This window comes from Cherax quadricarinatus, chromosome 8, assembly GCF_038502225.1.
Source record: "Cherax quadricarinatus isolate ZL_2023a chromosome 8, ASM3850222v1, whole genome shotgun sequence".
In the NCBI taxonomy this organism is placed as follows: Eukaryota; Metazoa; Arthropoda; class Malacostraca; order Decapoda; family Parastacidae; genus Cherax; species Cherax quadricarinatus.
In genome coordinates, this window is record NC_091299.1 from 26,655,816 (window position 1) to 26,670,355 (window position 14,540).

The following is a 14,540-nucleotide window of genomic DNA, read 5'->3' on the forward strand; positions in this document are numbered from 1 at the left end:
GTCAGTGGCAAACATTGTCAGTGGCAAACACTGTCAGTGGCAAACATTGTCAGTGGCAAACACTGTCAGTGGCAAACATTGTCAGTGGCAAACATTGTCAGTGGCAAACATTGTCAGTGGCAAACACTGTCAGTGGCAAACATTGTCAGTGGCAAACACTGTCAGTGGCAAACATTGTCAGTGGCAAACATTGTCAGTGGCAAACACTGTCAGTGGCAAACATTGTCAGTGGCAAACACTGTCAGTGGCAAACATTGTCAGTGGCAAACACTGTCAGTGGCAAACATTGTCAGTGGCAAACATTGTCAGTGGCAAACACTGTCAGTGGCAAACATTGTCAGTGGCAAACACTGTCAGTGGCAAACATTGTCAGTGGCAAACACTGTCAGTGGCAAACATTGTCAGTGACAAACACTGTCAGTGACAAACAATGGTGATAGGTCAGAAATCATAAGGTTCCTGGTTATTTCTGTAAGTTCGTTCACCTGGAAACAAAATATCTTGGAAGTCGATTATATTTATTTTGTTGTGGAAATACTCCAACAGCAGGAAGCAAGTAGTTAGTTAGGTTAGGGAAGGTTTGTTAGGAAACAGGATAAGTGTTTCCTGACGCAGGTCTTAGGCAGATGATGACCCGCCGTTGGAGCTTATGGTCATCTGACCGAGGCCTTCCGCTGGCTTACCGGTCCACTCCTTTAAAAATTATGGTCATAATTATAGCCATTTGTAATATCTATGGAGTCAGTGACTGGTTTTTAGAGAATATATACAAAAATTCAAAGAATGTTGATTAAGTTTATTCAGGTATACACAAATACAGTTACATAGATTATCTTACATAGCAGCATATGTGTAGAGAACCTGGGAGAACCCAAAAAAGTCAGACAGAGTGACTTATTTCCATTGGGTTGATATTCAGAGGGTAGTGTATAAAGACCTTATATGGTGGTAACTGCGTCAATGTTCTCACTTCAGTTGTAAAATTATTGAGGTTTAAGGTCAGTCGACTACACGAAGGTCATCAAAACCTCAGTCAGTCCTAAAGCTATAATATTACTAATGCTTTAACCCATGAAGTATGAAATAAAGGCAACGCTTTTTGTCTATATATTGTTCTATACGCACACCTCTCCATGTATGTGTTGATGTATACATGACTCTTATTGAATATACAGTGATGGATGCACCCCTCACCCCCCCTCCTCGGTGTATATAGATTGATGAATACATACACAACTTGGTGTACATGCACTGATACATACACACTTGTCAGTAAATACATCCATCATGGGTATTGATTAATGGTTTGTAATGTTTTTCTAGCTAAACTTCACTTCAGAATATAAACGTTTGCTCTCAGGGTCATACAGCGCCTAGGGAATGGAAGGTTTGATTTAAGAAAGAAAAGAGTAATTCCAATTCCTTAGATCAATAAGTACATGTCAATGGTTTAAAAACAGAATGTAATTAAGTCATGTGCAAAACCTCGGTATCTTTATTGTGGAGACAAATTTACGATTAAAAAAAAGGGGTTGAAGGTGAGAAAGACTTACCTGGTAACGGCCAGTGGGTCTGCCACAGTGCTTTTCTGTTATAATAGTAATGAAATGTACAAAAAAAAAATTACCTAGTCGGTGACGAGATTTTTACCTTCTAACAGTGACCTAGCATCAAATGAGGTCAGCGCCGACAGCGCAGAGATGGGCAACACGATGGATATGTACCTGGTCAATGTGACGGAGCCCTTCGCTATCTTCGGTGTCAACGGCACCCAGAACGCCACCTTCAACAACACCTTCAATTCCACCGTCACCTCCAGGGGCGGAGGTGTGTTCTCAGAGGAAGCTCATGACTTCGGCAACGACGCCTCCTGGATACTGACGGCCACTTTCATCATCTTCACCATGCAGTCAGGTGAGCCCAGGAGACAGTCTGATGAGCCCAGGAGACAGTCAGATGAGCCTAGGGGCAGTCAGGTGAGCCCAGGAGACAGTCAGACGAGCCTAGGGGTAGTCAGGTGAGCCCAGGAGACAGTCAGATGAGCCTAAGGGCAGTTAGGTGAACCCAGGAGACAAGTGAGCCTAATGACAATCAGGTGAGCCCAGGACAGTTAAGTGAACCTAGAGACAGCCAGGTGAAGTTTAGTTGACTATTACATTCACAAATTACACGAGGAAAATAGAATACCACCTCTTGTAATGTTATGACCATCCGCTGCCTCAGGAATGAAAAACATAGATATCAAGAAAACCACAGAAGTTCCTTGAGGCTTAGAAATATTATTTTCGTATTACCTTTGTAATTATTTTATAATAGTTTTTAATATAGCTTTTAATATTCAATTCAATTCAATTCAATTCAAAGTTTATTCTCTATAAGGATTACAATGCTGAGTATACAGAATTTGGTTATTGTGTGGTTTACATGTAGTAAAATAATAATTACAGAGTGTACCACTAGAACACCTAGCATGGCTAGGCATTTCGGGCAGACTTAGTTTAATTCTTAATTTTAAAATATTACAAATTATGAGGTAAGTTGGTGTTATGGCTAAGTGACTAAATACTAGTTTGTGAGTTTAGCAATGTGAATGCTTTTGTTTTGGCATAGTACATAGTTTCAGTATTGGAGTATCACAGGCTAACTTATGACTAGTTTGGATTCATTATTTTAAGATTGATATTAATATTTCTGTTTATGGACAAATGGGTGAGTGAGTGTAAGCGTGAACCACCAGGTGGTATTCGTGTAGTTAGTTGACAGGGTGTATCAGGGAGATAAGATGTTTTCTAATGGTAGTTTTGAAGGTGACGAATGTGTCTGCAGTTCTAGAGTTTTCAGGTAGGGTGTTCCAGATTTTAGGGCCTTTGACATACATTGAATTTTTGTAAAGGTTTAGTCGGACACGGGGAATGTCATAGAGCTGTTTGTGTCTGGTGTTATGCCTGTGGGTTCTGTCACAACTATCAAGAAATCGTTTTAGGTCAAGGTTAATATTGGAATTTAAGGTCCTGTAGATGTAGAATGCACTGTAGTAAGTGTGGATGTACTGAACAGGGAGTAAGTTTAGATCTATGAAGAGTGGAGGGGGGGGGGGTGTTGCCAGGGATGGGATTTAGTGATTATTCTTACTGCGGCTTTTTGTTGGGTTATTATTGGCTTTAGGTGTGTTGCTGCAGTTGATCCCCAAGCACAAATAGCATAGGTGAGGTATGGATAAATAAGTGAGTGGTATAGTGTGAGAAGGGCATTTTGCGGCACGTAGTATCGAATCTTGGAGAGGATTCCAACCGTTTTGGATACTTTTTTGGTTATGTGTTGGATATGGGTGCTGAAATTCAGGTTGTTGTCAAGGTATAGGCCTAGGAATTTGCCCTCGTTATGTCTAGTAATTGGAGTGTTGTCGATCTTAATGTTAATTTGCGCAACTCCTGCTCTGCTACCAAACATAATATAGTGTCACTAGCACGTTAAGAGACCATACAATAAGTGTCAGGGGCCCGAGACTGTTCAACGGCCTCCCAGCATACATAAGGGGGATTACCAACAGACCCCTGGCAGTCTTCAAGCTGGCACTGGACAAGCACCTAAAGTCGGTTCCTGATCAGCCGGGCTGTGGCTCGTACGTTGGTTTGCGTGCAGCCAGCAGTAACAGCCTGGTTGATCAGGCTCTGATCCACCAGGAGGTCTGGTCACAGACCGGGCCGCGGGGGCGTTGACCCCCGGAACTCTCTCCAGGTAAACTCCAGGTAGGTTTTGTCAGCGTTAAGCGTAAGTTTATTGGCTGTCATCCAAGTCGATATTTTGATCAGCTCCTCGTTAACAATGGTGTTGAGGGTGGCAAGATTAGGGTGAGAGATGACATAAGTCGTGTCGTCAGCAAAGAGAATGGGTTTCAGGTGTTGGGATACGTTTGGAAGATCATTGATGTATATGAGGAAGAGCAGGGGACCAAGGACACTTCCCTGCGGAACTCCAGTATCAAGTGGCCGTGTTGCTGATGCTGTGTCTTTAATGGTGACATACTGATACCTATTAGTAAGGTAAGATTTGAAATATGCAAGCGCATGGCCTCTTATACCGTAATGGTCAAGTTTGTGGAGTAGTATGCAGTGGTCTACTGTGTCAAAAGCTTTTCTTAGGTCAATAAAAATTCCTAGTGGATATTCCTTATTTTCCAATGCTGTGAAAAGCAGATCTAGCATTTTTATGATTGCATCATTAGTGCTTTTATTTTTCCTGAATCCAAATTGGCAGGGGTTGAGTATGTTTTGTGCTGTTATAAATGAATATAGTCTCCTGTGCACGAGTTTCTCAAAGATTTTGGATAGCAATGGTAAGTTTGATATTGGCCTATAGTTGTTTAAATCTGTAGGGTCACCACCTTTATGTATTGGTGTAACCCTTGCCATCTTGAGTAGTTTTGGGAAGGTGCTAGTTTCTAGTTACTTGTTAAAAAGTAATGAAATAGCATGCGAAAGGACATGGGCCGCTCGCTTGTACAATAATGGTGGGACATGAGACAGATTCCCCGAGTTATTTTTAAGTGACTTTATAATCTCGGTGACTTCCGTGGGCTCAGTTGGTGCAAGATAAAAGGAATTTGGGAAATTGCCATCTAGGTAGTCCCCGGCATGGGCATTGGTACGTGGGATTTTATTGGCAAGATTAGATCCTATGGTTGAGAAGAAGTCGTTTATCTTGTTAGCTGTGTCAGTGGGATGCAGTGGTGTTTCATTAGGTTTAGTTAGAACAATATTCTTGTTTTTTTTCAGTTTGTGGGTCCCTAGAATCTGAGAGAGTGTTTTCCAGGTCTTTTTTTATATCTCCTCTTGTGTCTGTGAATCTACTGGAGTAGTATAGTTGTTTGGCTTTCTTTATTACTTTGGTGAGAACTGATGAATAGTGTTTAAGAATATCTTTGTGTATTAAGCCCTGTCTATATTGCTTTTCATATTGGTGTTTCTTATCAATGGATTTCAGAATGGTGCTGGTTAGCCATGGGCAACCAAGCCGTTTGTTTGTAATCTGTAAAGAATAAGTAAAGAAGAATTGTAAATTATTTCTAGTCTGAAAACTATGAATCGTATGATTCACATAGATGATATGATATAGCTAACGTATTATTTGAAACTACTAGTAAAAATACTCATTGGAACACAAGATGAAGGGAAAATTCTGAGGTATACACCCCTGACAGCAAACTAAAATGAATCCTCACATCTAGCACTTATTCTAAGAAATTTTTCTTAAAAACGGGCTTTCAAAAATGCTTTGTACCCTGAACAACATTACTCGCTCTTCCCCATTCACTTATGGTATATGCATGTGAGACTACAATAGCAAATCACCTAAAATCCATTATTTAAAGAAATCAACAAAAATCTCCTTGTACAGGATACTCATAACAATAGTTAATGTTCAATTTAGGAGCTGGTTTTGAGTCTTGCCACTAGTCGAGTGTGCAAATTCTCAGTTGTTAAGTTGGTGGTGCAGCGGAGTCTGTCGTCTTTTGGGCCTATATTAAAAAAAAAAAGTTGTATTTTTTGTAATCAAATCTAACTTAACAGGTTAAACCAACCTAACCTAACCTAACCTAAACCATGAATTTAACTCTGTGTGAGTTAAAGTTGGGCTGCTAGGTTATGTTTGGTTGCCAAAAAACAGCTTTTCCCATTTGCACAAAATATAACTGGCTCCACCAGGCTTCGTGGCTGCTGAATTTACGTTGCCTCATGCTAATTATTATTATTATGATTATTATTATGAATATTATCATTATGATCATCATTAGTATTAATACATTCATGGGGAAGCGCTAACCTTTCAGGGGCCATATAACACCTGAGGGAATGGGAGGTATTCAAGTTGGATGAAGGAAGGGGAGGGCAGGTCCAGTTCCTTGAAATAAGAAAACCTCACCGGCATCAGCGAACCTTCCTTGAAGGGGAAGTTAAACAAAATATACGAAACTCAAGCGTATTTTCTTGTGGTGTGGCTAGGCTTCGGGCTGCTGGAGTCAGGTTGTGTGTCGATGAAGAACGAGACGAACATCATGATCAAGAATGTGGTGGACGTGGTGCTGGGAGGCTTCACCTACTGGCTCTTCGGCTATGCTCTCTCCTTTGGCAAGTCCGAGTGGACCAACCCGTTCTGTGGGTGGGGAGACTTCGCCATCAACCCCAGTGAAGAGACCATGGGAACCATCTATACCACTTTCTTCTTCCAGCTCTCCTTCGCTACCACAGCAACTACCATTGTGTCGGGAGCTATTGCTGAAAGGTTAGTTTAATATCTTTATTATGCACACCATACCCATCCTGTGGGTGGTAGTCAAGATTATGAAGGTACATAATGGGTCCAGGGACTGGGCCCCAAAGTTTTGATAGCTAAACAAGTTAGTGGTAATGAACTGTTTACATATTTATATTTGGTTACGTTCGTTATGAGTTATTTATGCAGACATGAATGAGGTCACACACACACACACACACACACACACACACACACACACACACACACACAGAAAAAAAGTTTGAGTGGTAATGCGTTATTTACAGAGGGCAAAGTCAGCGTATTTTTCCAGAATAGTTGGTAATATACCACTGGATAAGATACTTTGTGGATTTTTTTTACATAATTTCCTAAATGTAGAACATATAAATAAGTAATATAATAATTGTGTAATAAAATATGATGCTGATTTGTCCCTTTCGAGAAATTTCTAGTGGGGGGTAGGGAGATCAGCTGCTGGGAAGAGCAAGTAGGGACGCCGGAGAGACGCCGTACTGAATTTAATTGTGTAAGGACTGGTCGGAATTTTGCTCCAGGAATTCGGCGTTTTCCGATGCCTAATGGGATGTATCGGCTTCAATTTGTAATTTAGGAATTGTTGACACGTTCCTGCTGAAGAACTGGGACAGGAAATTTACAAAACCACCATAATAGAATGGAAACATACCTGGAGTTTACCTGGAGAGAGTTTCGGGGGTCAACGCCCCCGCGGCCCGGTCTGTGACCAGGCCTCCTGGTGGATCAGCGCCTGATCAACCAGGCTGTTGCTGCTGGCTGCACGCAAACCAACGTACGAGCCACAGCCCGGCTGATCAGGAACTGCCTTTAGGTGCTTGTCCAGTGCCAGCTTGAAGACTGCCAGGGGTCTGTTGGTAATCCCCCTTATGTGTGCTGGGAGGCAGTTGAACAGTCTCGGTCCCCTGACACTTATTGTATGGTCTCTTAACGTGCTAGTGACACCCCTGCTTTTCATTGGGGGGATGGTGCATCGTCTGCCAAGTCTTTTGCTTTCGTAGTGAGTGATTTTCGTGTGCAAGTTCGGTACTAGTCCCTCTAGGATTTTCCAGGTGTATATAATCATGTATCTCTCCCTCCTGCGTTCCAGGGAATACAGGTTTAGAAACCTCAAGCGCTCCCAGTAATTGAGGTGTTTTATCTCCGTTATGCGCGCCGTGAAAGTTCTCTGTACATTTTCTAGGTCGGCAATTTCACCTGCCTTGAAAGGTGCTGTTAGAGTGCAGCAATATTCCAGCCTAGATAGAACAAGTGACCTGAAGAGTGTCATCATGGGCTTGGCCTCCCTAGTTTTGAAGGTTCTCATTATCCATCCTGTCATTTTTCTAGCAGATGCGATTGATACAATGTTATGGTCCTTGAAGGTGAGATCCTCCGACATAATCACTCCCAGGTCTTTGACGTTGGTGTTTCGCTCTATTTTGTGGCCAGAATTTGTTTTGTACTCTGATGAAGATTTAATTTCCTCATGTTTACCATATCTGAGTAATTGAAATTTCTCATCGTTGAACTTCATATTGTTTTCTGCAGCCCACTGAAAGATTTGGTTGATGTCCGCCTGGAGCCTTGCAGTGTCTGCAATGGAAGACACTGTCATGCAGATTCGGGTGTCATCTGCAAAGGAAGACACGGTGCTGTGGCTGACATCCTTGTCTATGTCGGATATGAGGATGAGGAACAAGATGGGAGCTAGTACTGTGCCTTGTGGAACAGAGCTTTTCACCGTAGCTGCCTCGGACTTTACTCTGTTGACGACTACTCTCTGTGTTCTGTTAGTGAGGAAATTATAGATCCATCGACCAACTTTTCCTGTTATTCCTTTAGCGCGCATTTTGTGCGCTATTACGCCATGGTCACACTTGTCGAAGGCTTTTGCAAAGTCTGTATATATTACATCTGCATTCTTTTTGTCTTCTAGTGCATTTAGGACCTTGTCGTAGTGATCCAGTAGTTGAGACAGACAGGAGCGACCTGTTCTAAACCCATGTTGCCCTGGGTTGTGTAACTGATGGGTTTCTAGATGGGTGGTGATCTTGCTTCTTAGGACCCTTTCAAAGATTTTTATGATATGGGATGTTAGTGCTATTGGTCTGTAGTTCTTTGCTGTTGCTTTACTGCCCCCTTTGTGGAGTGGGGCTATGTCTGTTGTTTTTAGTAACTGAGGGACGACCCCCGTGTCCATGCTCCCTCTCCATAGGATGGAAAAGGCTCGTGATAGGGGCTTCTTGCAGTTCTTGATGAACACAGAGTTCCATGAGTCTGGCCCTGGGGCAGAGTGCATGGGCATGTCATTTATCGCCTGTTCGAAGTCATTTGGCGTCAGGATAACATCGGATAGGCTTGTGTTAATCAAATTTTGTGGCTCTCTCATAAAAAATTCATTTTGATCTTCGACTCTCAGTCTGGTTAGCGGCTTGCTAAAAACTGAGTCATATTGGGACTTGAGTAGCTCACTCATTTCCTTGCTGTCATCTGTGTAGGACCCATCTTGTTTAAGTAGGGGCCCAATACTGGACGTTGTTCTCGATTTTGATTTGGCATAGGAGAAGAAATACTTTGGGTTTCTTTCGATTTCATTTATGGCTTTTAGTTCTTCCCGCGATTCCTGACTCCTAAAGGATTCTTTTAGCTTAAGTTCGATGCTTGCTATTTCTCTGACCAGTGTCTCCCTGCGCATTTCTGATATATTGACCTCTTTTAGCCGCTCTGTTATTCTTTTCCGTCGCCTGTAAAGGGAGCGCCTGTCTCTTTCTATTTTACATCTACTCCTCCTTTTTCTTAGAGGAATAAGCCTTGTGCATACATCGAGTGCCACCGAGTTAATCTGTTCTAGGCATAAGTTTGGGTCTGTGTTGCTTAGTATATCTTCCCAGCTTATATCGGTTAGGACTTGGTTTACTTGGTCCCACTTTATGTTTTTGTTATTGAAGTTGAATTTGGTGAATGCTCCCTCGTGACTAGTCTCATTTTGTCGGTCTGGGGCTCCACGCATACATGTCTGAACCTCAATTATGTTGTGATCTGAGTATATTGTTTTTGATATGGTGACATTTCTTATCAGATCATCATTGTTAGTGAAGATGAGGTCTAGTGTATTCTCCAGTCTAGTAGGCTCTATTATTTGCTGGTTTAAATTGAATTTTGTGCAGAGATTTAAAAGCTCGTGTGAGTGTGAGTTTTCATCAGAGCTGCCTCCTGGTGTTATTACTGCAACAATATTATTTGCTATATTCCTCCATTTTAGGTGCCTTAAGTTGAAATCCCCCAGGAGCAAGATGTTGGGTGCAGGAGCTGGAAGATTTTCCAGACAGTGGTCAATTTTTAACAGCTGTTCCTGGAATTGCTGGGATGTTGCATCCGGAGGCTTGTAGACTACCACAATGACTAGGTTTTGGTTCTCGACCTTTACTGCTAAAACTTCCACTACGTCATTTGAGGCATTAAGCAGTTCTGTGCAAACAAGTGACTCTGCAATGTACAGGCCAACCCCCCCCTTTTGCCTGTTCACTCTGTCACATCTGTATAGGTTGTAACCTGGGATCCATATTTCGTTGTCCAAGTGATCCTTTATGTGGGTCTCAGTGAAAGCCGCGAACATTGCCTTTGCCTCTGCAAGCAGTCCACGGATGAAAGGTATTTTGTTGTTTATTGCTGGCTTTAGACCCTGTATATTTGCAAAGAAGAATGTTATCGGACTGGTGGTATTGTTGGTACTGGGGGGGGATTTTTTTTCCGGCATTAGTATCTGTATCTGTTGGTTTGGAGTGGAGGCCATCGACTGTGGTTCCACTCCAGGAATGACTGGATTTGGTGTACGATTTCTGCCATTTCCTGCCAGTTTTTTTTCCTTCCTGGCACTAAAAAACCTCTCCCTCTTGAGTGGCTGTGGCTACCCAGGTTTTCCCATGGCCTGGATGTTTTGTATCTTTTTGTCCCCTTTAGATGGTATGCCTGGCAATTTAAGTTATAGCACAGTCTTTCCTGTACTGAAGAGGTACACATTTCAGGGTGAAAAAGCTTACAGGAAGGGAGTTTGCATTTTCCTGTTGTCATATGGGCATGACATTTTCTAGGGTGGTCATAGTTGCATGTCCCATCTGTTTTTCCAGATTTCCCATGCCAGCAGATACCAAGTGCATAGTATGTGCACAGGCTTGGTTTCCGTTTGCCTTGGGTTTCTGTGACTGTATTCCCTGTTGGTGCATGTTTCCCTGTCTTATTCCTATCCTCCTTAGCACCAACAATGGAGCTCCCACCAGTTGTTTTTGGTAATTTATCCTCACTATTGCTATTGGAGTCCTCTTGTTTGCTATTTCCTGCGGTATTTCTGGTTTGCAATATTGGTTTTATCTTATCTTTGACTACACTTGTTTCCCTACTATGGCTCCTGTCCTCTATGAGGTCATTTATATGTATTCCTTCCTGCGTATAATTCCCGACTACCTGGACAAAATCTCCAGCTTCACCATTACTGTCTCCCAGGACAGTATCTCCAGCTTCACCATTTCTGTCTCCCAGGACAGCACCTCCAGCTTCACCATTACTGTCTCCCAGGACAGCACTATCAGCCCCACATTTACTGACTACCAGGACATCACCTCCAGCCTTACAGTTTGTGACTACATGGCCAGTATCAAGGGCAGTACCATTCAGCCCGGACTTTTTATGTTCCCATCTGTTGTAGAAAGCTTCCAGGTTTTCTATGAAAGCAGCTTTGATGTTATCCTCTTTTAATACCCTTGTGATTTTAGTCCACAGATTTTCCTCATTTGGGCATACCCAAAAACACTTCTCTGTTTTAATACTGCTTGTAGCTAGTTCTGGGATATCTGCACAAGGAGCGTGACACCAATTTCCACAAAAATGACAATTTATCCATGTGGTAGCCCGTTTGTTTGACTGACCACAGACTACACACAGCTTCATAATGATTTGAATGGTTGATTTACTGCAAGTCTACTAGCAACCTCTTGAATATTATATTAATAACCTTAAATGAAGCTCTAGCTATTTGTATTTCTGTTTCTAACTCTTTTTGTATATTGGACAGCTTACCGTCACGTTCCTGATTTTTAATGTTTGTGTTTATAAGGGCGCCTACAAACCCATCCGTTTACAGTCTGCTTTATTGTCCAACGAAACTGTTTGAAACCAGTCCCGGGTTCGGACCAGTCAAGGGTTCGGACCAGTCAAGGGTTCGGACCAGTCGATCTGCTCTGATCAGTGGGTCACTTATTTAAAACATACTGGTCGGTGATTTGAGCTAACACATGAAGGATCTACTGGAAATTATCTACCCGAGTAATATGTGATTTGACTGATACAAAAGTATAACTTGCGTGTTGAAGAGCCGGTGATATCTGGCAGCTCCTACAATGACGTACAGTCGACCTCTTTGTTTATCAATCGCTGTATCTGGCTTTTCTATTTTTGTTTTTCCGTCTCCACCACAATAAATGCTATATTATCACTATAGTTGACTGGTGCAAATTTTGGAGGAAGGACGCTTTTTCTGTAGTAATAATTGCTTCTCGTTGTGTATATTGCGACCGCTGGTAACTACAGGTTATATGAAATTCACAGTAACGTCTCGTATTTCAAGAAAAAGAAACTAATGAAAGTCACTCCACTCCACTAAGTACCATTATAATACTGGTTAGTTGCTACTACAACACTGTATTCTGCTATTCACTGGTATCACTAGATTATATGCGAGTACACTAGCAGGCCAGGAAGATTATTAAAAACAGCTGACCTGTGGTAAGTTTCTGGCGACTTCTGGCACCTGCCTCTATAGGCTTATCACTTCATTTACAAATTCACCTGTTTTCAAATGACACTTTAGCCTTTATCATCAATATACTAGGGAGCCACTGTAGTATACACTATACACTATGTATACTCAATGCTTTCAGGGAGACTTTCTTTCCTCTGACACAACGTTCAATTATTATTATTTTTTTCACACGGGAAACAGGCCTATGATTCCCCTCTGGCAGTAAACTCTGCTAGGTAATGCACACTAATTCTCCTTTTTTGACTCAGTATATAATGTTTTCCGCCCAAGATTGGTTCCAGGCGCTAGAGGGATGTATCGTATAGGATTGATGACACAAATTAAAGTTCTAGCACGTAAGAGCGACCGTGAAAACACCAGAAAACCGGGAGCACAACGAGGCACGCTGACGGTTGGTTACAAGCGACCTATCTATTTCTGATTGAGTGAGTCGTCTCTGAACTCATTAATATTATCGTATTCCAGTACATAATGACTCAAGATGTGACAATTGTCCAGCTGGCAAAGTTTACATTTCGTTTGGCCTACATCTGATGATGGTGATTTAACCTGCCAAGGATACTGGTAACCCAACTTGTTGGAAGGTGCTCTCTACAACTGGTATGAGACTAGGCGGCCTCGTGGTAAATCAGGGTCTGATCAACCAGGCTGTTACTGCTGGCCGCAGATGAAAGGTATTCAGGCTCAATTCAGAGAACTGGAGCATAGAGCCCCTCACCATCGTCAAGGAACCTCCCTTGAGCGACATGACTCCAGGAGAATAACAAAGATGATAACTTAGCTAAGCAAGTATTAAATAAAGAGAATGTTGAATGTCATTTTGGTTTCTCAAATAGAAGTTTTAAAAAGTATTATCTAAGACAAGAACTAACTACCGAGAGTGAAGAAAGTGGAACAGTACAACTAGGAACTAGCAGATCAATTGTCCATCATAATGAAATGTCTCACGTTAATCATATGCATGGAGAAGGTAACCGGGTTAAACTAAACCTGTTTTTTTTCTTTTTTTGCACTACCAGTCGGATGATTATTAAAGTTGGTTTGCAAGTTTTGACATTAACTCAAATTAGCAATTTGGTTTATATGATTATGTCATTTTTGGAATTTATTGTAAGATAATTTGTTGTAAGTTTTGTAGTGGGTGTTACATAGTGCTTATTACAGGATGTGGACCACTGCCCACATCATAGGTATATGCTGCATAATAGAGATATTAAACGAACATTGCTTGACAGATTCAACTTTGTATCGTATGTGGTGTTCTCTGCTGTGAACACACTTGTGTACTGCATCCCAGCTGGTTGGCTCTGGGGCTCCCATGGCTTCCTCTACCAGCTGGGAGTTGTTGATATAGCAGGCTCGTGTGGCGTCCATCTCTGCGGAGGCATCTCTGGTACGTGTCCCATTTAATATTTTCTAACCTAGTGTTTACAGTATTGCTTTTCTTTGGGGTTTCATGGCTGCCATATAACCTTTGTAAAACAAATTAATTATTTCATGTATATATATATATATATATATATATATATATATATATATATATATATATATATATATATATATATATATATATATATATATATATATAATTAACAATGGCTCATTCCTTTACACAAAAATTAGCATGATCTTTTTTTCGTGTAATTTTCACCTTCATGTGTATGTATTTATAGTACAATATTTAAGACTTAATCTTTTGCATCTGTCGTTACTATTTTGACCAAGGCCTTTCTCATATATAAAAAAAAAACTAAATTCAAACAGTTTAATAGTACACAGAAATATAATTTTATGTACATCAGTGATAAATTACTATATAGTTCACCCACTAGCTCAAGCTTGTTTGATCTGCGAAGATCAGACTGGTCATGCATAGTTAAATGTTTTCCAAATTAGAGTATGAAAGCCAAAGTCTTGTCTTAACACAAAATAAAACGAAAGACCATAATTTATTACTGCATTGAATACACAATATTTGCGTGTGTGATTAGTGGAAGTTTAGCAGAAAGTTCCAACATTGAAGAGGTCAGTCATACGTCATTATTCATGTTGTTGTTGGTCACGTCAGCAGAAGTGATCTCTGTGATCAATATCTCAAGGTAGTGATCACGCTCCTCCCACCACTAGTGATCACGCTCCTCCCACCACTAGTGATCACTCTCCTCCCACCACTAGTGAACACTCTCCTCCCACCACTAGTGATCACTCTCCTCCCACCACTAGTGATCACTCTCCTCCCACCACTAGTGATCAAGCTCCTCCCACCACTAGTGATCACTCTCCTCCCACCACTAGTGAACTCTCCTCCCACCACTAGTGAACACTCTCCTCCCACCACTAGTGAACACTCTCCTCCCACCACTAGTGATCACTCTCCTCCCACCACTAGTGATCACTCTCCTCCCACCACTAGTGATCACGCTCCTCCCACCAC

At 41.6% G+C, this 14,540-nt stretch overlaps 1 protein-coding gene across 1 annotated transcript in view; it reads left to right on the forward strand.

Moving 5' to 3' along the window:
• The first annotated feature begins 1,659 nt into the window (after positions 1–1,659).
• LOC128685445 (putative ammonium transporter 3) overlaps positions 1,660–14,540 on the forward strand; it is a 65,507-nt gene continuing 52,626 nt past the window's right edge. Inside the window, exons 1-3 of the mRNA XM_070082975.1 lie at positions 1,660–1,914; positions 6,003–6,282; positions 13,342–13,499. Of these exons, the coding sequence (XP_069939076.1) occupies positions 1,701–1,914; positions 6,003–6,282; positions 13,342–13,499 (652 nt within the window). The 5' untranslated portion in view covers positions 1,660–1,700. The remainder of the gene's footprint in view (positions 1,915–6,002; positions 6,283–13,341; positions 13,500–14,540) is intronic.